The following is a 26,528-nucleotide window of genomic DNA, read 5'->3' as shown; positions in this document are numbered from 1 at the left end:
CTTTCTGAGGATTATACATGTAGGAGATTGCTCTTGTGCTGAAGATACTGTATAGTATATAGCTCACCAATGTGTGCTTCACTTCAGTGATTTAGCATAACAGCTCTTAAAATTTGAAAATACTTACTATACATAAAACCAACACAGGACTTTATTTTTATCCAGATATATTGCCTAATATCCCAAACTAATCCCCCCCCCCAATAAAAATCTGCCTAATGCTGGAAAGGGTAATTTTAGTATTTGTGGTCTGAATATTCAAAATACTGTTGAATTAGAAAGGGGAATACAAAACCAAAAACACAGCCGTACTTTCCTTGTCTGGGCAATTTCTAGGATTATACCTCCACAGGACAGGTTACTCTACCACAGATGCTCCATGAGAAAGACCACTTTCTATGCCAATTATTCAAATAGATGGAAAATTCTGTGGGGGAACTGCACAGTGTCTGCTTACTTTTACCCTAAAGAGCATTCCCAAGATATTTAAGGTGAAAAGTCCAAACAGTAACAAAGAAAGAAGCTGATTTGTAACCTTCCCCAAATCTCCAAGATTTTGGTGTTAAGGCAAAAAAATCTACATTCTCTCATACTTTGAGACAACAAGTAAGAAATGCGGAAAGGCTGAAGTCAAAAAATAGAGCTGGGTATGTCTCAGCTTGTACATGAAAATACACTTTTCTGCATGATACTATCCTGACATTCAAGGAATTTATCTCCCACTTTTCTCCCAGGTGTTAATTTCTTCATACCTCAAAACTCTAAATAGTTTATGGAGAAAATGATAAGTTTTTTTTTACCTTATGTTTTGGGTTCATTTGAAAACAAGAGGATGAGACACTACAAAGATGACATGATGGATGCCAGAAAAAAAAAACTGTCAAATAGTAGAATTCATACAGAAGGAAAATGTAGCAAATGAAATTTGTGTGGCTAATTTGGAAAGTCTGTAAAGGTTCAGACTCACTGTTTACAAATTAAAATATTGAAGAAAGGCAAAACACAGAAGCCAAATAGCAATTAGAGGTCATATTTGTTAGGACAGTTATGCCATGAGACCCATTGCATGAAATGATACTTTTTAATGGACAGGGAAAAAAACAAGTGACAGATTCCAAGACAGTTGCTAGGAAGTTTTGGATCCCTCCTAAGTTGAAAAGCATTGGATAAAATGCCTTTATCTGAGTTTAAAGATTAAATAAAGTATCTGAAGTTTATTTTTATTATAAATAAAAATTTTATTTTTATTATTTAGATGCCTAGATGCATAATAAGTTGATGAATGACTGCAATCAAATGCAAATCTCAATATATTTACTTCTCACACTGGTACTATTTTAATAAATAAGCCTGCTAGACGATTATGGTATGATTTCACTAAATAAAACCTATTAAAATTGCACTTTTTTCCCCTGAATATGTTCATTTTAGTTTACTTGAGCACTGATTTCCATACATTTCTGAATGTGTCTAGATACTGAATGTGACATGATACTTGTTCCTTTCTCTGAAGTTCTGAGAGTGAGTATGGATGACATGCCTCACTCTTTTTTTTGATTATTGCACTTACTCCATTCAAGACAATTTATCACAAGAAGTAACAGTGAAAGATAACATACTTCAATTCATAGACCTTGAAAACAAAATTTCAAAAATGGTCTAAGATGCATAAAATCTTAGACATGGAGAATGGATCAAGAGCAGTTTTGGGAAAACACTCTTTGGGGTATTTGTGAATGGAAAGCTCAGTGTGACCCAGCCATGGGCACTCCCAGCCCAGAGAGCCAAACGTGTCCTGGGCTGCATCCAGAGCAGCGTGGGCAGCAGGGCCAGGGAGGGGATTCTGCCCCTCTGCTCTGCTCTGCTGAGACCCCACCTGCAGGGCTGCCTCAGCTCTGGGGTTCTGAGCATCAGAAGGACATGGACTTGTTGGAGCAGACCTAGAGGGCCACAAAAATTATTAGATAGATAGAACATCCTTCCCATGAGGAAAGGCTGAGAGAGTTGAAGCTGTCCACCCTGGAGAAAAGAAGGCTATGGGAAGATATAATAGCACTTTCCAGAGCCTGCAGGGGACCTACAGGAAAGCCAGAGCGTGATTTTTTACATAGACGAAGACAAAGAGGAATGGATTTAAACTGAAAAGAAAGAGGTTTAGGTTAAATATTAGGAAGAAATTTCTTACTGTGGGAGTGGTGAGGCACTGGAACAGGTTGCCCAGTTTGTGGACTCACCATCGTTAGAGGAGTTCAAGACAAAACTTGAAGCTTTGAGTAACCTGGCCAAAGTTCCTGCCCACGGTATGAAGGTTTGAGCTAGATAAATCCTTAAGGTCCTCTGAATCCAAACCATTCTATGATACTATGATCTTTTCTACCAAGATAATTTTTTACTGACCAATATTTAGTGAAAATTAAAAATAGCAACTGAAGTCCAGATCCACCAAACTAAATCTTCCTAAAATATCAGTCAATCTGCTATTTTTAATAAATCTCAAGTATTTATTTGTACACTAAATGAAAATAATCAATCATTTGATAATTAAAATAAACTCATTTCCCTGAGGGCATTCCTTGTTTCTTGAAGGCATTATTTGCCTATAGAGAGTATAGTTGGATACTGTAGAGAGGTAGGCTGTCACAGATACAAAGGAAAACGAAACTGACTTTTGAAGCATTGTTTTCCTAGTATTCATGTGCATATATCACTGGGGTCTATAAGCCTCTAAGTTTGATGCTTCTATTATTACCAGAGAGGCTATCTCACCATCAAGGGCTTGCCCTACTCTGAATCTCCAAGGTATATAAAAAATCAGCTGTACTTTTTTTCCAGTTTGAAGGAAGTTCCTCTGTTTTTGCGTAACAGAGGATATAGTGACATCAACAGAAAATAAATTGTTCTTAAAAACTGATGGTTTAGAACTTGACCTTTAAAATCTGTTCAAATAAATTTGAAAAGAAAAATAAATCCATTAATAGAGTTAATAAGGCATGAAAGGAATAGAATATCAAAATTTGATGGCACAATAAGGAATTCCTTTTTTTTTCCTTAAATTGTTCTAAAGATCATGTTTCTATTCAAATAAGCATAGAGATGACCTTAGAATTTCACCAAGTAACTGCTGTGCCAAGTCCAACAGCTTGCAAAGGACACACAAACATACTGTAAGAGTTACATTTATGTGATAATCCATATGATTTAAACCTCAGCTACTGATACCAAAAATTGCAGCCACATGTCAGGTCAAACATTTGGTAGTGGCTAAAGCTAAGAATTTGGTTCGAGTTATACAAAAATCATTACATAAGGAGCTACATTTCATTGCAGATGGAAAGAGTTCAAGTCATCTCTTTTTACCTCTTTAAGAATTATGTTTTCATGAAGGGAACAAGCTATCATCTGTCATACCAAAGTAAACCAATTAAAAGGAGACAATATGAAATAATGGAATCTAAACTGATTGCTTCAGACAATTTAAAATATGAAGCCATGCCACTTAGAAAAAAAATTAAATCTTTTTTGGAAATGTTACTGAGTAAAGTCATTCAGTAAAATTAAAATTTGTGACATAAGTAGACTAGAGAGCATCCTTTTGAGAAATTAACTAAGCCAAATAGAACTAAAAGAAACTGATTCCTTCACATAACTGAATTTCAGACTTGAGTTTACTCAATTTCACTATAGCTTTCCAGAAGCTGAATATCTTTAATATTCAGGGAACTGTTTTATTCAGTTCACAATAGCAGAAGAGTTACAGCCTAAATAAGGCAAAATAAAAATTTTCATATCATTTTTCATTATACATTTTTAAAAGGAGTAATAAATTCTCAAGGTAACCTAGAAATATCAATTTAGCTAGTTGTAAAATTAGAGAAATCAATGTCTTTTCTCTCTCTTAATATTTTATATATTCTTCACAGTAAAAGTGGATCAGACAGTTAAAAGTAGTTTCTTAAGAAAAATTACTTGTTCCTTTTTAAAATGCTGTGCTTGATTTCGTCCACTCCTATGAAGATTTTATTTTGTGCCCTCAATTTTGCTAATTCCATGGAGTGAGTCACAGAGGGAAAATTATTCTGTTTATTAACATCTACTGACAAGTAGCTTTTACTGGAAATATTCTTGTATTTCGTAATGGTTAAAATAACCAATTATCTTAAATCATTCTGCTATGATCAAAGAGTTAAGTGAGTCACAAAAAATATTTAGCCTCACGTACTCAGTTTAGGTTTCAGCATGCAATACTGAATTAATATTAGAACAAAAATTGCCATTTGGTATAGTGTGACCCTGAAACCTAACTAATTCTATTTTAATGAGATGAAACTACAATAAGCTGTAAATTATAAACGTTGACCAACCTTCTTAATTTTTTGTTAGCTTTCAATATTTTTTGTTGTTCTCTCACCCTCTCTCTACTCTTCTCCCTGCCCACAAATACTGTGTTGAAAATATCAAACAAAATAGTCAATCTTTGCTTACAGACCTGGACAATTCTTTGGCTGTCTATGAATGCCAAATGCATGGATTTCAAGTAAACCTGCTAATGTACCGTTTTATTGAAGACTATAATTTCTTGTTCCAGGAGCCAAATTCCTCAAACTCTCCTGTGAATAAAGTCCACACTCACTAAACTCAAGCCACAATGTTTAGAAACAATATAAGCACCCACTAACCTACTTAAAAAATACTTTATAAATTAAACAGCATAAATAAGTAATATGTAATCAGTCATACTTACTCTAATAATAGTTTAAATGGGTTCAAAGTTGTTGGGTTTTTTTAATTATTAAATTATATGTAGTAGGTAGCGGTGCAGGGTAGATTTTGCTGCATGGAATTGCAGTAAGGATTAACTCCTCCCAAAGAAAAGGTAAATCTTTGTAAAAAGTTTAGAGTGAAAAGACTGTAGAAGAACTGCATGAACAGGTGTTTTATGAGTAGAAGAAGCTTCAGTTTAGTTTCTACTATTGTGATTTATTTTCCAAGAAGATATAAATCAGGTTTATATTAAGTGACAGCAAGACTTTGAGCAAGCTTATAGGATGCTTCATAAAATGATTTTAACTTAGTCTGAAAATGATTGGTTAAAATATGTTCTCTACTTATAATGAGACATAGTGTGTCAAAATTGTTTTTAAACCAAATTGACAAAAACAGTAGTACATCAAAAGGATTGACCTAGACAAAAACAGCTTCCTTTTCAGATTATATGGTGAGGACAGAAGACCAGAAAACAGGGCTTGGTAAGACCCACATTTCAAATATCAAAAAGTTTAGTTTGAATCAGTTGTGGTAATATCAATATAATAGGAATCTGAAAATGCAGGTTATGTGATCTCATTATTCTGGAAAAATAGATTAGAATCCCAACAGCATACTCATCTATCTAGGACATCCAAATTGAGAATGAGAGTTTATATTAGCTAGTATGGTTCAATTATCTCTCCTGAGCAGAAATTTCACATGCAAAAGTGGCATAACTGTTGTATAGAAGACTATAGAGCACTTCTGTGGTAAGGGGGGTAATTTACATACACATTTACAGATACATATCTGTCTCACATATCAGGAGTTCTGGCAGGCTTAGCTGAGTATAGTATCTGGAACACTTTCAACTTTTCAAATGCAAACACTGCAGTAAGTCAAACAAGTCCTAATATAAATATAAACAAATGAATCCTTGCCCTGCTTCCAAACAGCAGAAAATATTCCATCTCTTATCTGATATTCAGCATGCTGAATGCTGGATCGATGCTAACTGGGCAGAAAAGGTGCTATAAATACAAAGGAAAAGGCTTAAGATACCTTAAAATTAAACTTTGTGTCAGTCAGTATCCTACTACACCTCACTACATTAATTCTAACTTGAGAAATGGACTTTGACTATGCCCAGAGAAAAGTTACACCTGCCATTAAGCATAAGAAAACAGGTATATAGGTGAATTTTCATATTCTGTAGAACTGTCAAAATCTACTGTTCAGAGACCAAAATTCTTCACTCTTAAAAAAAATTGTTTTTTAGTTTAAGAAACCATTATTTTTTTTCCCCAAATTCAAGTTCAAATCCAGATTTCCAACGTATAAACTGAGATGTTCCTCTAGTGTTTGTATGTTAAGACATATGAAAGCTAATTAAATACTGTATTGAAATGCAGTTAGGAAAGCTATTTTTCTTTACCCAATATAAAATATAAATAATAAAATTCTTCTAGAAATAGCAGATGAATAAATACTGCATGAAACATTTTGGTTAGAAGTAAAGAGTTATGCGATAAGAAGGGCATAGCACTGGTCAGATTCAGTTCCCCATGATAACTTCATGAGCTGAGGTGACTCATCATATTCTAAAAACGTAACGAAAAGTTGATTTCAGGAATTAGCATAATATCTTCATTTTCCATCAGTTTTCTTTACAGTTACACATTCTACTTTTATAAACTGGAATAACTTGCATAATAATGGAAAGCCAAACGAATTTTGGCTGGCTGAAAATCATGTAGCAGTCCATAAGAGGCAAAAATAAAAAAACTGGCATCATTATTTTAGAATACTGGCAAAAACAGAAGACTGAAATTTATTAACAATTGCATTATTTCAGGGATTTACTAATCACAGAATCATTTGACTTGGAAAAGACTTTGAAGATCATGGACTCCAACCTTAAACGGACCACCTTGTCAGCTAGAACACAGAACTAAGTGCCATGTCCAGTCATTTCTTGAACACCTCAGGGATGGTGACTTCAGCACTTCCCTGGGCAGCCCATTTGTTAAATTAACACCTTCAGTAAAGATATTCTTCCTGATTTCCCAGCTGAACTCCCTAAGGCCATGTTCTCTTGTCCTGCCATGTGCTTCCTGGGAGAAGAGGCTGACCCCCACCTGGACACAGTCTCCTTTCAGGCAGTTGTGGAGAGTGTAAGGTCACCCCTGAGCCTCCTTTTCTCCAGACTAAACACCCCCAACTCCCTCAGCTGCTCCTCACAGCACTTGTGCTCCAGAGCCTGCCCCAGCTCCCCTGCCCTTCTCTGCACTCACTCCAGCCCCTCAGTGTCTTTCCTGCAGTCAGGGCCCAGAACTGGACACAGCACTCCAGGTGTGGCCTCACCAGTGCCCAGGACAGGGGGACAATCCCTGCCCTGCTCCTGCTGGCCACACTATTGCTGAGCCAGGCCAGGATGCCATTGGCCTTCTTGGCCAGCTGGGCACAGCCTGGCTCATGTTCAGCTGCTGCCACCAGCACCCCCAGGTCCTTTCCAGCCACTCTGCCCCAGCCTGTGGCACTGCCTGGGGTTGGTGTGACCCAAGGGCAGGACCCAGCACTGGGCCTTGCTGAACCTCACACCATTGGCCTCAGCCCATGATCCAGCCTGTCCAGATCCCTCTGCAGAGCCTTCCTGCCCTCCAGCAGATCAATACTTCCACCCATCTTGGTGTCATCTGTGAATTTACTGAGGGTGCACTCAACACCCCCATTCAGATCATCAATAAAGAAACTGAACAGGACTGGTCTTAGTCCTGAGCTCAAGGAAATGTCACTCGTGACTGTCACCAGCTGGATGTAACTCCACTCACAACCACTCTCTGGGCCCAGCCATCCTGACAGTTTTTAACCCAGAAAAGGGCCCACCTGTCCTCTGAGTGGGCTGGAAGCTTTTCTAGGAGAATGCTGTGGGAAACTGTTGCTGTGGGAAAGGCTTCCCTGTAGCCCAAACAGGCTACATCTACAGCCTTTTCCTCATCCACCATGCAAGTCGTCTGATCATAAAAGGTGATCAGGTCAATCACGCAGAACCTGCCTTTCCAAATCTGTGCTGGCTGGGCCTGATCCTGTCTGTCCTGCAAGTGCCACATAATGGCACTCAAAATGATTTGTTCCATGACCTTCCCCAGCACCAAGGTCAAGCTGACAGGCCTGTAGTTCCCCAGATCCTCCTTCCAGCTCTTCTTGTGAACAGCCATCAAATTGGCCAACTTGCAGTCATCTATGACCTCCCCTGTCATGCTGCACTAATAATAAATCATGTTAATGATGATAAATGACTTAACTAAGAAGTTTTTCAAAAAACAGTTAATAATAAAATTAATAATAGGCAAAGGATAACGTGTAACCATGCATTTGCACTGTTTTATCATTTAAGTATATAGAGCAGTAATAGTCAAGTAAGTATGGGGGGATTAAAAAGGAACCAAGATAGAATTTTTTCTTTTTCTTTTATTCACTGCCTTGATAAACTAAATTTTATTAAATCTTAATAGGCTGAAATTTGATAGAAAAGGATGAACAGTCACAGGTTAAATTTTTGATTCTGAAGTTAAGGTATTAACCTGTGGATTAATTTCAAATCTTTGCCAGTTTAAAGGCAGACATTCTATTCTTTTTTTCCCTTCTATTTTCCTTACGGTAAAGCTAAAAGGCACACGCAGCAGTTGTTTATGCAATTAAGCAAGCTAAAATTAAATACCATCTTTATTTGGTTTGTCATCACAAATGCAGATAGAATGCAATGGAAAGGAAAGCCAGCTTACATAACACAGCAGTAAATTTTTCTAAAATAATTTTCAGTGTGAATGGCAGTAGGCTGCATACTGTTGATACATAATTTATGCTGTATAGTGTGTAATGTGGTAAGTCACTATAAAATCCTACTCCTCCAATTATCACCACAAATGTGTCAGTATTTCCAGGCCTAACTTCATCCTCACCCAGGACATCACTTGCTCTAACCACTGCACCTCTTTAATGTATTTTATATTTGCTTCTCTGTAATCCAAACTCTGAAACAGTTTCTGACAAAATATCTTTTTTGTTTACTCAAGTCTCAGTTTTGTAAGCTGTTTAGAGTCTATTCACATTATAGTTATACTTACTTGTCTGATATAGTTGTGCTCCCAATCATACTGCCTGGAAACAGATACATTTTATAGCTGCTTTTTTACCAGCAGTCCATTCCTGCCTATTGCTAAGACTATCAAGAGGGTTCAGATACTGGAATTCTCACTAGATTTAGTAAAGGTTGTGGGTTTCAAATCAAACTCTGTTCTATTAGCCATGGTTTTTTTGCCTGTTCCTTCCCTAAATCCATATAGAGGGCCTAACACAAAAGACACATCTACTCTCTTGACTTGTTACACAACATTAAATCCTGGATATTCAAAACAAATTGTATTTCAGAAAGGTTAGCATTTTTATTTCCCACAACTCTTTCTCCCCATATTCCATGCAAAACAAGCAGGAACTGGCACACGAAAGCATAATGCATGTCTCTAAGGTACAGAAAATACCTTTAATATCAGTGTTCTAGTTCTGAAATACTTGGTTCTGCATGCTCATAGAGGTTACAAACATCATGAAGCATGTGATGCAAGCCGCAGGACACCCTTAATATGTTGCATCAGCATTGAAGAAACATTATTAGAGATGATCAACTAGTATTTGTATTAATAAAACTATTTGTGTCCCATGAAAGATATTCTTTCTTTTATCTTCACCCTCATCCTATAAAGGAGATCTGAATATAGCACGAGGATTATATATATATACACATACAGAATACTTCATGACAATTTCCATTCCCACTAGAAAAGGATAGCATGCACTACAGGCATTGCATGGATTTTTGAAGGCTCAGAATCAAAAGAAAAGCAGTGACTGCCCATTTAACATCCTGACACTCAAAAATGCCCCTTACAGACCTACTGTAGCATGAATAAGCAAACTTGCCTATTCTCTGAGAGCTGAGATGAACAATGCTAAAAACAATTCATAAAAGCATTCTAAATTAAGGTGTATGATTAGGTAAGCACAAATGCTGGCAGAAACCATGGTATGGTTAGCATTCAGTTAAAACAGCAAATCTAAAACTTATCATTATCTTCCTATGTCTTCCCATCAAACATTTCTGCTGGGCTTCCCCAGACAATGGGCTCACATACTGTGACAGACAGCAAGGGCTGGCAAGGAGCAGACAGGGAAGACAGGTAACCAGCTTTTAGAGAAGATAAATAAAAAACTGACGGATCGTTCCAAACATCTTTCAGCAGACTTCACTGTTCATGCCTGAAAAAATGCCTAGTCAGGAGACCCAGCTGTGGTTTAAGGAGTGCTTAAAACATTTCTCTAAGTTAATAAAAACAGAAGTAAACCATATTCTTAGAAGACAATGGAAGCGGTTTCCCTGTCAGGTGCGGGCACACCTGCAGTGTCCTTCCCAGCACACTCTGCTACAAAAAGCCGCCAAAAAGGAAGATGAAACATGTTCGAGATCTCGCTATTAATTTGGGGGGAGGGGATGAGGGGGGAGATGTGGTTTGAAGCTGGCTCTCAAAGGGCTTCAGAGAGACCGAAACGGTCTTACGGCAAGGTGGTATTAGATGTAATTAAGACCATAAAAAGAGGCGCCGGCAGCAGCGCGTGCCCGCTAATTGTCCGCTCAGCGCGCGGCACCGCCCCCCCCCCGCGGTGACGCGCGGCGCGCGGGCGCTGCCATTGGCGGCGCGCGGGCGGTGACGGCTGCGCGCCCGCGCGCGGCCCCGGCGCGTCCCGGCCGGTCCCGGCTGGTCCCAGCCCCGTGGCCGTCCCACGGCGTGTCCCCGGCTGCGCTGGCCGTCCCACGGCGGCGCTGGCCGTCCCACGGCGTGTCCCCGACTGCGCTGGCCGTCCCACGGCGGCGCTGGCCGTCCCACGGCGTGTCCCCCGGCGGCGCTGGCCGCGGCCGGCCCGCCCGCAGCCCGCCCTGCGCACCGCCACACGCGCGGCGCAGCGCACAGCCAGCGCCGGCCTGCCCAGCAAACGCTGCCCTGCAGCCGGCCCCTCAGCCTGCCTGCAGCTCTTGGGTCGGTTTGCTTCAGCTGCTCCCGAAATGTCTTTGCTTCCAATATTGTGAAAGACTTAGTATTTATCCAAAGGGCAAAAGTTTCATGGGGAAGTATTTTTGCCTTAGCTAATAATCTTCATTAAGCACTGACCAAGACACTAATTCCAGCATCAGGAGGAAGACATGACGCAACAACCACTGGTAGAATTTATAAGCAAGTTGACTGCAATGTATTGCAAGGCAAGTAGAAAGATTTCTCAGTCAGGAAAAACTATAGATGCCTGTGATTCAAAGAGGGAACAGATGTTTTAGTGATGATAAAGGGATTTTAATACTGTATGATTGTCTTTCAAACGGCCACACTTGAGAACCTCCCATACAAAAACATTTTACAGCATTTATGCAGATCTTTAATAAATGATTACTGAATTGTCATACGAATGAGCATTTTTTCAGGTTACTTGAAAGTATATAAAGAAATAAGTTCCAGGACAAACAAAACATAGGGGGAAATTATGCCTTCGTTATTTTCTTCAAAGCAGGCTAAAAAAGAAATTTGAAGAACTGTTCCTTTGATATGGGAAGAAAATACATCACCTTGTTCAAAACACTTATGTAATAAGTATTTTGAATACATGAGCATAACAATACAATTTCTATGACTTGACTATTTTGCAAATACGAAGAAGTGCTAAACTCATTACTTCATCACTACTATCTCTGCCGGATTTTCATTTTTCTCATAGCTCTGTTAGTCCTCACTTGACATTTATTTAGGTAAAAGCATATCATCTGGTAGTTGTCACAGTATTTTGCAAACAAGCATTTTGAGTTTAACAGTCTATAATGTGTATTGATTACTCACCATATCCATGAATGCCTCCTAAAGGGGAAATTATTCACATGCATCATGTTCACAGGTCTTCCAACATTAGTGTTTTCCTTGTCAGACTGATTTATCTGTTATGGTATTCATAGATGCATGCCAGAACAACTGCATGAGCAGTCAACAGCAGGGATTATTGCAAGAATTACTGTAATCCACAAAAATAAAAATTCCCAGGATCCAGTGAAAGACTTCTCACAGGGTTTTCTAGGTACACGTCCATCCATTTATGCATCACTTGCTATTTTAAAAAAAACATTAAACTAATCAGTATACAGAAACTGTTCTGACAATGCCAACAGTTTGCCTTGATAAAAATCCAAGTGCTTTGACTGTGAATTAAAGCATCTTCATATGCAGCATTTTGGACAGTTGGAAAAGGTTAGTTAAAAGATAGTTTCTTGCCATCTGTGCCAAATCAGTGTTTAGGGAGAGATGTGTAACTTCAGATTGTTTTGCCATGTTCAGAAATGAATACTGCTTTTTCTTCTTTCTTAGACACATATTCATCAATGATCAATTTAATGCAGTTTTCCTTTCTTATGAGCCTGGGGAACAGGAGGATGTTTAATAGCCTTGTACAACAACCCCAAACTTCTTTCTGAATTTGATACTGTGACTTTGTTTCTTCAGCTAAGAAAGAAGGAAGGAAGTATGTTTTTTCCACTCCATAGGACAGGACTACAATTAGATACCATCAAGGGGTATGATCATGTCATGATCAAATTCATTTTTGCTGTCTAACCCCGTAATAAGGCTGCCTGCTCCCTTTAAGTGAAATGACTAAGCTATTGACTCTCACTGCAGAGTCTAGTTCTGTTTTGATATTATACTGTATATAAACCCACGTGCATCAATTTGTACGTTGCAAAACGAAAGCAAAGCTATAAGTCCCGTGTTACCTAAGCATTCTTTCTCTGCTGTCCTTTTTTCCCAATTCAGCTCCCAGACAGTAGTTATCACTCCTTACGCTCTGGCAAACATCCTCGGGAAGATTCTTAAGCCCAGGCTACCGAGACGGCATCTATTTTGAAGCAATGCAGAGTCAACAGGCTCACACTTCCCTTTCCCGGACCAGAATTTCCAGCCTGCCCTCGGGCTGCTGGTCTCCTTGTCCAGCAGCAGCAGCCGCGGCAGCCCCGGACAGTGTCGGGCTGCGTGGCACTGGTCCTGCAGCAGACTGGGCTCGGCTGCGGAGAGGGCTCTGCCTGGCAGAGGCTGTGCTGGCGTCAAGGGGGCCCTCTAGGTGGGTTCTCCCGGCACCGCGCAACCTGCCCTGCCGCTCCCACCCGCCCGGGATGGAGGGGCAGGACGGGGCACTAGCGAAGAACCTTCCTTAGGATGCCCGTGCCTCCAGGGTGACAGAAAGCGCTGTGAATTTTGCTTGGAAGTGCAAAAATCTGCAGGAAAAGAGACGCGCAGGAAGCAGAGTTCACCATGTTGATCTGTACTGAGACGTAAAAGATTTCTGGACTTTTATACTTCAGCAAACCCAGGGCATACATTGTTTGCTTGCCATTCTTCTAAATGGTTTACACTGTACTAAGACTTCTTAAACTTCTAACGACCCCTTGCCCTTTTGGACAGGAAATCCTGCAGCATGGAAGCCAGCTGCAACTTCAATGACATTAAAACGTGTGATAAGACTTTGTATTTGATTAGGGTGTGGGTGAACTTGCAAGTAACACGATAAGCTATTGCACGTCACATTTGTATAGATCCTATTTCCTTAAGATCAGTTCTGTTGCTTGTCACAACCCTCTTCTACAATACCCCAAATTAGCCCTAGTAGAGTTGATGCCACTCTGAAGAAAGAATAAAATATTAAAGTACTTGAATGTCACTATGTATTGACAGTGAAATGGCATTTATATCAATTCAGTAATAAAAAGGAAGCCTATTCTGCCACACACATTTTTATATTACTGAATATTTGTATATTACTCGTATTACTACTTATTTGAAGACTTACAGCAAGTACAACAGATTACAAAATTTAAAGGGTCTCTTTAAAGGTGAGGGGTTTTTTTGTCATTTAAGTACATAAAGTACAACCATGATAGGAAGCATACTCTGAGAGTTAGAAATAATGAGAATGAAAATTAGCATTTTTCACTAAGACGCTACAAAACAAAATATATAATCATTCAGTAAATATGAATGTTTTGTATGAATTTAAAGGGACTAAGTAAGCTGTTATAACTATGTTATATTCATACTTTATGTAAAAAGCACCCCTACACCACACCTCCCAATAAATTTGAGAATTTTTACCAGAGGCATTTGAAGAGAATAAAAACAAAACTATGAACGCTGCAACACTGCATGATTTATCTGAATATGAAAAAAAATCATATCTATTCCAGTTGTCTTTTCTCTCAGCTAGATAAACTTATTATGAAATATTAACTGTAGCAAATGCTACACAAATCTGCACCATCATTACTATTTCATGTTGCACTCACTGCATACTTGCCCGATCACTCAGTGACATTTTCAACACTAGACTTACATAATGACTTGTACTATCTTGAGAAATAGCTTCTCAGCACTGACCTGTCAGTTACCACATTTGAAATCTGTGAATGAATCTATTCTGCATATGTGTTACAATTTCTCTGTTTTTCTTTAGCGTTAAGTTCAGCACAAAGCAAAGCACCCATTGACTCAGCTAATTTCATTCAGAAGCAGAGTTGCAGAAGGAGTGTGGGCGTATACAAAGTTACTATACAGTATTAAAAACCAGTTAAAGAACTCACCAGCAAACTGGAATGCACAATATATGGGCTTTCCAGAGCAGGGATAAATTAACGGTAGAGCCTTTAACCAGTAAAATAGGTTGCCTTGTGAAATTCTTCCTGTTCAAATCCATAATAAATTGCCAACCATTCTGCATTTAAAAAGCAAAACAAAATGAAACAACAACAAAAAACAAACACAAAAGTTGGAATTTGATTTTAATTAGATTCCTTGGTTCACAGAAGAGTGCTGTTAGCACTAGAATTTAGGCTATACAACACACTGTAGTCCGTCTTCCCCATCCAAGCAGAATCTCAACTAGGCATGAAGCTGGAGGGAGGATGACATAGATACAAACTGAAGTCTACAAGTGATTATGACTCTTTATGTGGAGGAACCCTAAATTCCAGTCCTTATACAAAGTCTTCTTGAGTGTTTTCCACTAGAATTAATTGGTATGTTTGTAGCAGGAACCAGATTATCTGGAAGCACTTCTCACTTCCAGTAATAGTTGCATTGGACTACAGAGTGAGGATCTATCCTCTTTCTCTCTCTTAATAGTCTGGAGAATCTTTCAGCTCTTTTGCCCAGTGAAATATCTAAAGAGGGAGGATTAATGAAAATGTCCTATAAACTTTATTTCCAATCAGCCTATTAGCACTGCAGAATGGCAAACCCCTTTCCATTCTGTTTTTTTCAGAGAAGAAGAACCAAAGAGGGGATTATTTGCATCTCCATTTCCATATAGTCTTCTTCCCACAACACTCAACTCTTCAGTTACTAGCCACACCATAAACTTCACTTAAAAATTGGCTTTGGTCTGTATCTGTTACACTGAAGTCCTCTAGAATATTTTCTTTGCTCCTCTCATAGATGCAAATGCACTAGAAAACACCAGAGGAAGAGTTTACCTTGTGACATTTCTGGCCATTATCCTGCATAGAATGGTTTGGCTTGGAAGGCACCTTTAAAGGTCATTTAGTCCAAACCCCCTGCAATGACAGGGACATCTGCAACTAGATCAGGTTTTTTAGAGCCCTGTCCAACCTGACCTTGAAAGTTTCCGCGGATGGGTCATCCACCAGCTCTCTGGGGAATCTGTTCCAGTATTTCACAATGTAAAAAATTTATTTCCTATGCTATTCTGAATCAAGTCTCTCTTATTTTAAAACCTTATATCCCATGTCCTATCACTGCATACCTTTCTACATGATAACAGTAGTAACAGAGGTAAGAACTGTTCTACCAGTGTCAGATTTTTAATATAAAACTCAACAAAAACAGTGAAAATATGCAATACAGACATACATCATGAGAAGAAACCTGCACCAGGAGCATATAGGGCTAACATTTGTATGCTTAGATTGAGTCCATATTTTCCAAAGAGATCTGTTTAATTTACTGCATCTTTTGATTTTTACAAAATGGGGGAAAATAAAAGTAATTGGATCAAATATTTTGTTTACAATACCGGAGTACACAAGGTAATACAGGTATCTGGAAAGGTAAAGGTAATTCTTAAATCAATGCTGAAAAGCAGTCTCCTAATATGAGTTGACAAAAATTTCATCAGTGTCAGTATTAAATAGTAATAATGACCAATGACAGACTTTTTTAAGACTATGTAAGATGAGCTGGTGACTTAGACTAGTAGATTCTGGACAAGTATCAATAAAAAAAAATACCAAACTTTTTATATCATAAAAAGATTCAAAATGCCCTCCAAGTAACGAATGGTTGTGGAGCCTGAAATATGCTACCACTAAAAAGAAGAGTTTCTGGATATCAACTCCAGTGCATGCAAGAAATACATTGCTAACATAAACGACCAGTGCAGAAGGTAATTTCAAGTTTTGGGAAGAGGCTGAAATAAAAATTCTTATTAAAAAATAAAAAGGATAGTATTGCATTTTTAAGAAAAAAAAAGAAAAAATATTATTTGATACAGAACGTAAGAATGAAAATTAGCTGTCACCTAAATACTAATATGTATTCATCTGCAATATCATGGAAATATAACACATGGATGTGAAAAATCTTTACATTTGGGATTAATTTCTATATTTTGAGTGTTTGGATGCTATCATTATTTATAAACTTTTTATGAAGACCACATAGATTAAAATATCAGTGTGGTTAATGAATTGGTAACAAATGTATCCTAGTTTAAGGAAATCATCCAAATGATAGGTCTTTAGTCATACAATTTTTTAGGTCTCCACAACTTATCTTCAGTAATAATAGCATAGAAAGTAAAGGCACAAATTCATCTCATCAGAATCCTCATCAGAGTGAGCAAATAAACCCCAAACACATTTTAGACTTCTTTGCTCACAAGTGTTATATTAGTGTATGTCAAGACAAGAAAATTGGGATTCTGTCCTGTGTTCTTCCTCTGCCATCTGCCCTGTAAGGAAATTAGCTCCCTATTGGACCCCATTCTGGAGTAAGGAAAATAGATCTTCAGAAAGAAAAACCTGAGTCACTTTGAAGCACTTGCTACAAGCAGTACACATAACAGTAATTAGTCTGTATTCTTCATATACAGTCTTAATAGTTTTATGGTCTTTTACATCCCTACAGACCTTCCACCCTCAGATATTTTCATAACAAATCATAAGACAAGCCACATGCATTTGGTGTCATGCTACAGAAACATCATCCCAGTGGGCTCTGACAGAGTCTCACATGATTTCAGACACTTTGAACTGAAAAATGACAGAAAATTTGCTTCCTGTACCCAGAGAGGTCTAAATGAGCACCATGCAGTGGGGAAATAACCCACACCACATAACTTGCCCCAAGGGCTTGGGAGCTTAGAGTCATAATTATCTCATTGAAGTGACTACTAAAAGAGAAAACTTCAAAAAACATATAGTTCACTTCTGAACAACAATCATGAATTAGGTAATGTTGCTAAGAGCTTGCGGCTATCCCTTAAGAACAAAAAGAGCTTAGTTATCAAGTATATTTTTGTTCTGAAATGATGTGCTGAACTATAAATGTAATTTGAGCAGAACATTCTCCATCCAAGCCCCAGCCCTTTTTGAAGTCCAAAGAATCTTCTTCAGGTCAAAAGCTTGGAAAAATTAATATTTTATGTGTCTTCTATTAAGTTCTTAGCTTGTTCTGTGTCTCTCTCTTTTAGAGCAAGAGATTTTTTTCAGGTAATCTCATTTTAAAATGTAATATCTTTTTAGGTGTATAAAAAAATAGTTATTTTTCCTCATCTCATTTGATAAGCATCAGTTGTTGCTATACTTTTGTCATGCCATTTGTGTCTTATAACTGATATAAAAAGATCCTTAAGGGTCCATAGATTTAAACTGGCGTACACAGACTGGTGTGTAAAAGAACGCCAGGACATCTCAGGGAGATTAAACTATCTTTTTATCTCATTTGAAGAGACATAATCTTGCTGTCCTGAATACCACTGATTGGTGATACCTGAAGAAAAGCGAATGTCTTTCATAGCAACATACCTCCCTAGATTAAGCACCACTGGTTTTGCTCAAAGACTCATATCTTACTATTCCATAAAAAGGGTTCAGATGCCTTAAAGGTAATTCTAGATCTCTGCAGAAGAAATGTAAATAGGAGGTGCAGATTATTGTTCTCTTTTCCCATTTAACCCTTTTTCCTACCACTGACTGACCAATAAATCTTTGCCTTAAAAATAGCAAGAAAAGCTTGCTCTAGTTTGCTGACAGAATACAGCAAAAAATAATACCGTTAAATATATTTTAACATATTAAAATGAGTCACAGTTTAGACTCATGTTTATCGAGTTATTTTGCCTCCTATGTCCTAGCTATCTTATTTTTGGCCAGAAGCAGAGCTTGAGCTCTCCGTAAGGAGTCAGGTTACTGCTATGGAATATTGGCCTGGTGACATACTCTCAGTTTGGATGTATGTCTGCTGTGAAACAGGAAGTTAATTCCAGTAACCACAAATTGTAAAATTTTACCTCAGTGAAAATATTAAAGACGACTGAAATTCCCAAAGACATAATAAATTATAATATGATACGATATACGATGATATACGATATACGATATACAATATACGATATATAATGTAATGTAATGTAATGTAATGTAATGTAATGTAATGTAATATAATATAATTAATATAATTAATATAATATAAATAATATCTGGCAGCAGTTATTCAAGAAAACAAATTGTATGTTTTCACAATTGTAAAATGGAAACAATGAGAAAATGATGACAGTTTTTTATTTATATAGTGTTAGCAAACTGAAGTCAGATTAAATACAATTCCAGTCATGACTTGTTCTATAATATGGAGATTACTGTGCATTATTTTGTCAGCTGCATTTCAAATAGTATACAGTCATACTACTTAAATCTTAAATGACAAAGTAGGATGAACTTTTATTTGGTAATACTTTTTATTTTTTTTACCACATCTGGTAATGTTTGCATTATATTCACTACTCAGTTGCACATTAGCTTAGTGAAGATGGCTTCTTCCTATATTACCAAGCATCATATGTTATTCTGAACACAAATATATTTTGTAAATTGAATGATAACTACCTGCATTGAACAATTCAGTTATGATTTGCATCAATAAATGAAGAAAAAATACTTTTCTTGACAATTCTTGTGGAATCTTACTTAGACATACTTTTTTTGACAGTTTCCTATCTAGGCAGTTTCTTTTCTGGGATGGGGGAAGGAAAAGCAGTAAAATGGGCATATGTAAAACACGGGACAAGGCTATGCGATATTTTTTGCTGAAATGTCATTTCTCCTAATATATCTTATATCAAGTATGTTTTTCTAATGTCAAAGAAATAGTTCAATCAACTGAGTTTCAATTTTTATGCTTTATAACATGGTTTAGACATTTGAAAAATCTTCTTAGTAATCTCAAAAAAGCATCTAAGATCTAAGCTGTAGATGATCCATTAGAATCATTAATGAGCCATTAAAATCATTGTGTTTTGTCTGGAGCTGTTTATTCATCAAAAATTTTCCTCGTTATTTTTCAGATGGAAATAGACATACTGCAATTCTTTTCCTTTTAATAAACGAAAATGAATATTTTTCTATGTGAAGATTGCTAGAACGTCTTCAGATACGTTAATGAATTTTACACTTCTTATTATTATTTTCATAATAACCTAGATCTTCCAGCTTTCTACCAAATTAGAACCTTAGATATAGCTTTTCTGAGAAAAAAAAAAATTACCCACATTACTGAAATTTATTTCTGAAATCAGAATGTGAAGATGTATATTTGAGAGGTAATGTACACTAATGAATGAAAATCTTTATTTGATGTGATTTGCCTTGGTTTTGTTGCTTTTAATTTTGTTTATAAGCAAATAATTTCTGCCTGCATGTAACTTAGTCATCAATAAAAATATTATGTCAAAACCTTCAGGCCTTGCAAAATCAAACCATTTCAACATTGAGATTATGTCACAAAAAAGGTTGGCAATTACAAAAGTAGTGTTGAATCACTGAACTTGCCTTTCAGTTGTGGTCAGCCTATGCTCATTGTCATCAATACACTTTCTATTTTCTTTCATAATCTCAAAGAATTTCAGGACGTCAAACATGTAAGCTTTACATTCCCTCCCACTGAAATACTGCAAGAGCCTATTATCTGATTCCTCTGTATAGTGATAGTTTCCTAACTGAGTCATATGAAAATATCACTAGTGCACTCCATGAATTAAAGTACTAAGTGAAATATTTGAACTCTAGTAGCATTTTACTTAGGAAATAATATTACCTTCTTACAGTGCTTTTATTCTTCTGTTACAACTTCCTAATCTGCCTTAAATTTTTTTATTTATACTCATGTTTTCTATTTTAAATAGCAATTTCCCAAGTAACATTATAACACAGTTCACCTCTATGACTCTACCTACTATTTTGTCTGCTAAATATGGTTGAAGAGAGAAAATTAATTTAGTAAACACATAACAATATTTTAGAATATATTTTTATAACATATTTTATCAAATTCAATATTTGTCCTGAGGACTAGTAACTCTTCAATAGTCTTCAAAACTTTTTTCTTTGTCTTTCTTAAATGAAAAAGGCTGTGTACCTGCCTAGATCACTGCTGATATCATAAAATGCAAGTAACATGCTTATTATTATTATTATTATTATTATTATTATTATTATTATTATTATTATTATTATTATTATTATTATTATTATGTTCCTGATTTTATAATCTTATTAGAAATCCCTACTATAAGAGTGAGATTTCCTGTACCAGTTTTTTCAAAGTTCTTGAACAAAGATCATCCAGTCCCCTTAACTTAAGAGCATTATTGCCTGGGATTTGTTTCCAGATACATTGCAGCAATTTAGATTTAAATACCTTTGTTCCTATTATCTATCATGCCTGTCTAGATGCTTAAAATAATTTTTCTTATTAACACTATGCACCTTCTACTTTCTGTTCATTCACTGAATATTGATAAAGAAATTGATTACATTTATCTTGTCAGACTATTCATCGCTTACTGTCGCTCTGAAAACTCAGCTTCTGAGCTTGCTGACATGGTTTTCTAAAGACTTTCCCAGGACAGTAACTGTAAACATAGATATGTGTACATTCTTTCTGTTACACGTCCTGTGATGGGCATCTCTCATGGCCAGTGCAGTGAGAAAGTGTTATCCTGACCATCCAATCCCTGGCCGTGGTCAGAAACCTATAAATCCTGGGAGGAAAAATAAACTCTCTCTTCTTTTCACCACACCTTGACCTGTGTCTGTGTGATCTATTCATCTTCAGCGACAACACCTTACCATATTTTATGGTTTTTTTTTAATGCAACACAAACATGAGAAGTTTTAAGTTTCTCATAATAACATAATTCCTGGTACTGATTCCAGGAAATATTCACCCAACACGCTTTTTTTTGCCTATGTCAAATATCTTCCTTTTCATGTTCAGTATTAATTTAAATTCATCAATTTGTAATTGCCCTGCCCCTACCAGTGGATGTACAGATCCCAGAGAGCTAATTTCTGCAAGCTGACACTTTTTTTATTTTCTAATTGCCTTTCCCATATGTCTCTAGAACCAGGTCAACAACCTCCAAGGGTCTGCATATCACCTTTCATGCACAAATATATAACGCTGTCCATTCACCTTTACACATGTACTGATAAATAATTATTTAGACAGGAATTATCATCATAATTAATTACATTTTGAACACAAGAACATATTATTTTCCCGTTGTCAGATGAGGCCAAAATTTTGAATTTGTGATTGTGTATTCTATGCCTGGCAATTTCTAGCATTAAGTGACAACTTTGACAAAGATACATATATTTGTAACTTAGAGCAAAAGAGCTAAAACTCACAATTGAAAAGACATTGAAGCCAGAGTCAACTGCTTAAGTAAGATCTCTTTACGAATTACCACGTAATTTAAATTGCTGAGTACCCAAAGCGAAGGTAATTCAGATAACAGTTCTGTTTCCCTGCTACATATACTAGGAAATAAACACCTAGACATTTTGTAATATTAAGAGATTCTCACTGTCCCAGAAATAGTATAGAGAAGTTGCTCTAATATATATTGCTGAATGAAAAATTGTTTGTGTATATGTATCTGGGATGTAGTTATGGTCAACTACTTAATCATAGAATAGTATTTTATAGCTACATAGAACCACAGATGCTTAGGGTTACAAAGAAACATAGAAAATACAAGATCTTTATCTCAAACACTTCACAGTCCTAAAGTAAGTAGAAAACAGAGGGAAATTATTATTCATTATATAGCGAAGTGGACTAAAACATTCTTAACAGAAGCAGAATAATAAGCTGATTATAAAGTACTTAATGAGATTTATAAGATTAATATGGGCCAATATTCCCTGTATACAAAGCCATTCTTAGTTTCTTTTTAATTTATTATTTAAAACAGTACAATACAGAGCAAACATGTGACAATCTAAGTAGCAAACCTCTCTGATTTGCAGAGTGAAGTACAAATTTGCATGAGATTATAGCAGTCTTTTCTAAAGTTTGAAGTCCAAGTCCTTCTGCATTATATCACTAAAAATGCTGAATACCCCAATGCCATCCATGGTGTTAACCACTAACTATGTAACAACTGTGAACAAACTGAGAAGTTCCAAAGCCTCACTGTTTCTTTCCTCAAATATATTTGGGAGAAATGGAAGTCTTCCCTCACAATATACCGTAGCCTGTTAAAAGTATAATGCTTAGAAACTGCCTCTTTTAGGAAGCGTACAAAACATAAAAACACACCTTCTTTTTCCTATATGCTCCAAAAGTTTTTGAAGACCAGGCTCCTAAACTAAGTGTCTCTGAGAGAGACAACAACTTTAGGTGCTTTATACAGCTCAGCTCCAGGCTCGTCTCTTGTCAGTCGACTGAAATATTCTTCAGAGAAATCCTTCCATTTTGCAAATTATTTAAGCCAGATGAGATGGTGAAATGCAGTTGGACCCATACACTTTAAGTCAGCCATATATTTGATGTCTTTGCAGGATCATTTGAATCTAGGCCTAGTCCCCTATTATCCCTGAAGACCGATGGCAAGGCATTGCACTGTATCCTGTATTTACATACTAAATTTTAGATCTGGTCAAGGAAAGTTGAGAATTAAATTATTACTGCAAACATAAGACACCTATTTGACATTTGGGTTGTTTTATGGGTTTTTTTTATTTGATGACTGAAAAAAAAGAACATATCATTGGTACAAAGGCAAACATTGAAAGGTTCAGTCAGGAGATTAGGTCTCTACAGTCACACACTCTGGTCACTAGCTATTAACACCTGGGAAATTTGGAAAGCTCTCATGATATAGATTGGTTTTACAGTACTTTGCTAACATAACCCATGAGAAACATGGAAACTTTTCAGCATTATGGAAAGCCAAGGTAGCACTGCTCGAACTATAAACACTTGTCATGCTATGTTTGGGCCATATTAACTACACTGCTTTTGCTACTTATTCAAAAATACACATATTAAAACAATGTCTCAGTAATAAATGCCAAGTACAATGCAGACAAAATCTAAGAGATAAGAAGAAAATATTTGTCAAGAAAACAGATACATTTTAAAGTTATTTTCCCCATAATACACATTTTCCAGGCTTATTTTTAATTAAAGTTACTGGAATACTGTTTTTTCCTGGTAGTCTAACAAGTAGCCATAATTCCTCTAAAATCAAGTAAAAGTTCTTACTTATGTGTGCTTTCACATTAAATTCTTCATGAAAGTTGAATATTGGATAAATTCACTAAAATAGAGAAGAAAGAGCGCATGGTTTCAAAGTCTGCTTTGCTGATGTTCGCTATTTTCAAAACTGAACAGAAAATTTTTTGGTAATCAAATGGAATAAAATACCATCTGAATAAAATGCAACTATTTTTTCTCGAGAAAGTGATCTTCATAACATGTATTTTCTGGAGTGTTCTGAGAAGGCACTGCTCTATAGCTTGAAAGCTTGTCTATACTAAGAAACAGAACAGATGTTATTAGTAATATTGGCTACACACTGATTTTTATGAGTAAATAACATTTTCCTTAAAGCTGGATATGTTTACATTCCTAAATACTCTCCCTCAGTTAATGTAGGTAACTGGGGACAGGATCATCTCACTACTCCCTGCAAAATGATAGTGAAGTTATACACATAATTTCTTACTACTCTCAGGATTTGCATGTTGAAATAATGAAACACTACTCCATGCTGAAGGTATTTATTGTGTGAATTAGGCAGATAACTCATTGTGGAAGTCATCTTTAGAACATAACATGGAAGACAGAAGCATGATATGCTTCCTATTGCATATACTAAGGTAAATTTGAGAAGCTACTGAATAACTTCACCAAGAAATGCTACTTTAGGTTGCCAACTAAATAAGCCTGTTATCAAAGCATAATATATCATTGCAACTAAAGCCTGATGCCAGCATCTGAGTTTTTTATATCTTCTTACAATGTTTTGTCAGGTTAAACTTTAACCTTGTTTCCAGTACTGAAATACATAGAAAATTGTTGCTTTACTATTTTCTTCAATTTAATATACTTCACTACCAGTTCGTCTAGAAGACTATCTCTCTCTAGAAAATATTCTGTGGAGAAAAGAATGCATGAGTTTCATATCTTGCACTTGACAGGGGTCAAATAGATCCTCTATATTATTTTATACATCTCTATTATTATGACCACAAGTTTACTACTTATAACATTAGAAAATTTTCGATTTTCTTAAGCTAGGTTGAGTTGCAAAATGCTTGGCAAAAATGGTTCTAAACACTCATTTGAATCCATATTTAAAATCTGAAAGTAAAATTTAGACTACTTGAAGAATTAAGAGGGTTGTTTTTTGGGTTTTTTCTGGCTGTTGTTTGATCACTTGAAAGTCCATGGTGCAACCCTTTGTTACTCAAAGAATGAATAGAAGTTTTGATTTCCCAAAAGAAATGGTGAAGGCAAAAGTAATATTTTTCAAAAACTAGGAGAATAACAGAATTACCTAAATTAAGTCTGAACATTTGCAATTGTCCTCTAAAGGGCTGGACATAGAGCAGCTCCACTGAATAAACAGGAATTTGTAAAGCTCAGCCATTGAAAAACCAGGCTAATTGACTATGCTAGTAACACTGAAATCCAGGTTTGATATTTTTCACTGGAACATGCCATAATAAATTAGCATAGAAATCATACCCAACATAAAACTTCCGGTTGCTTCTTCAAGAATGAGGTAGCTGATGTAGATTTCATCTGCACAGAAACTATAACATCTGTATAGAAGGGAATACTAACTGAACCCAAGATCACCTGCTCTTCCTCTCAGTCTGGTCCTTAGAAAGTAATACAGCAACAGACATGAAACTCATAGTTCCATTATTTAAGCAGTAGGTACCTCTTTTTGCTTATTCTTTAGAGAGCTCATAACTGAATTTAGTTTTATAGTATTTCTTATACAGAACAAAAATTTGAAAATGTCTGAAAACCTGAAAATATCTTTAGATTCACAAGCAATAAAGTTCACAGGAAATTTTGAAACTTTACAATTAGTGTTGTAGCAATAACTATTTAAAATGACTAGTCATATAGTCATTGTAGCATAAACATATAGAATAAAATCCAATTTTTTTCCAGATGTCAAGAAGTATGTTAAATTGAAGAAGATTTCCAAACTGAGAACTGGTGTGCTGTAATGGAATGACCCAAATGGAACTTCTGATGGTAAATCAAGTGACATGAAATTCTGGCATGTAGATTTTCTATAATTAATCCAGGATGTTTAAAATTTTTACTTGCAGCCACTAGTGCAACTTTTCTTGACACAAAAGCATGTTTCAAATAATTTTGCATACATTTATGAGAAGATAAAGGCAGAAAGTGAAGTTCAACAAACATCATTTCACAATGCTTTCTCTGGTTGAAATATTCTTATACATTCTACTCTAGGATATTTCATAGGCTTATGGATATCTTCTGAATCCTTAATTTACAGTGCTTTTCATTTGGCCTTTTTACATTTCTCCATGCTAAAATTTCAGCAGGACACAGATATCTTCTACACATAAGGAATTATATGTATATATGTTCATATACCTTATAAGAAATCATTATTAAGACTTTTATAAAAAATTATGCATAAATGCTCTCAAAAAGAATGAGAGTAAATTTCGATTTAATTTTTTTTTTAATTTTTAGTATTGTACAATACCTGATCTATCCTACACAAAGAAATCACTCCCAGAGAGCACATTCTCATTCTTATTTAGATCTGTTACATCATTTTGCAAAGATTAATTATTCTTCATAATGTGTTCTAAAGATGTAAGGCTATCTGTGACTGCCAAATATAATTAATCTAGTTAATACACCAACATGCAATACTGTTAAATAATAAATTCCTTTGTACTTATATGAGTTACTTTATACTTATATGATGGCCAGTTGCAATTAACCAGTAGAGTGTACTATTTTTAAATTGAGACAATCCTGGAAGACCATTTCATCACCCTTCATGAATTTTTTTAAGATTCTGTATGTAATAGAAGAAAAGGAACAAAAATC

The 26,528-nt window shown here is 36.2% G+C and overlaps 1 protein-coding gene and 1 long non-coding RNA gene across 6 annotated transcripts in view; one reads left to right on the top strand and one right to left on the bottom strand.

Annotated features, from left to right (window-relative positions):
* The window catches only part of PDE4D (phosphodiesterase 4D), a 491,756-nt gene that overhangs the window by 237,280 nt on the left and 227,948 nt on the right, over positions 1–26,528 (bottom strand). The window contains exons 1-2 of one of the 5 annotated variants that reach the window (XM_086867132.1): positions 12,608–12,753; positions 11,685–11,946 (exon numbers count right to left, since the gene is read on the bottom strand). The exons of the other annotated variants lie outside the window; for them this stretch is intronic. Of the exons in view, the coding sequence (XP_086723258.1) occupies positions 11,685–11,731 (47 nt within the window). The 5' untranslated portion in view covers positions 11,732–11,946; positions 12,608–12,753. Of the gene's footprint in view, positions 1–11,684; positions 11,947–12,607; positions 12,754–26,528 lie in introns of those variants that run through there. 5 annotated transcript variants of the gene reach the window in all.
* Positions 10,500–16,128, top strand: LOC147648510 (uncharacterized). Its single transcript, XR_015280143.1, has 2 exons — positions 10,500–11,059; positions 12,648–16,128. It is a non-coding gene; the product is annotated as an uncharacterized LOC147648510 (long non-coding RNA).

Source organism: Cyanistes caeruleus, chromosome Z (genome assembly GCF_971803275.1).
Source record: "Cyanistes caeruleus chromosome Z, bCyaCae1.hap1.1, whole genome shotgun sequence".
NCBI lineage: Eukaryota > Metazoa > Chordata > Aves > Passeriformes > Paridae > Cyanistes > Cyanistes caeruleus.
The sequence above is the reverse complement of the archived record's forward strand: the minus strand, read 5'-3'. Positions and strand labels throughout refer to the sequence as shown.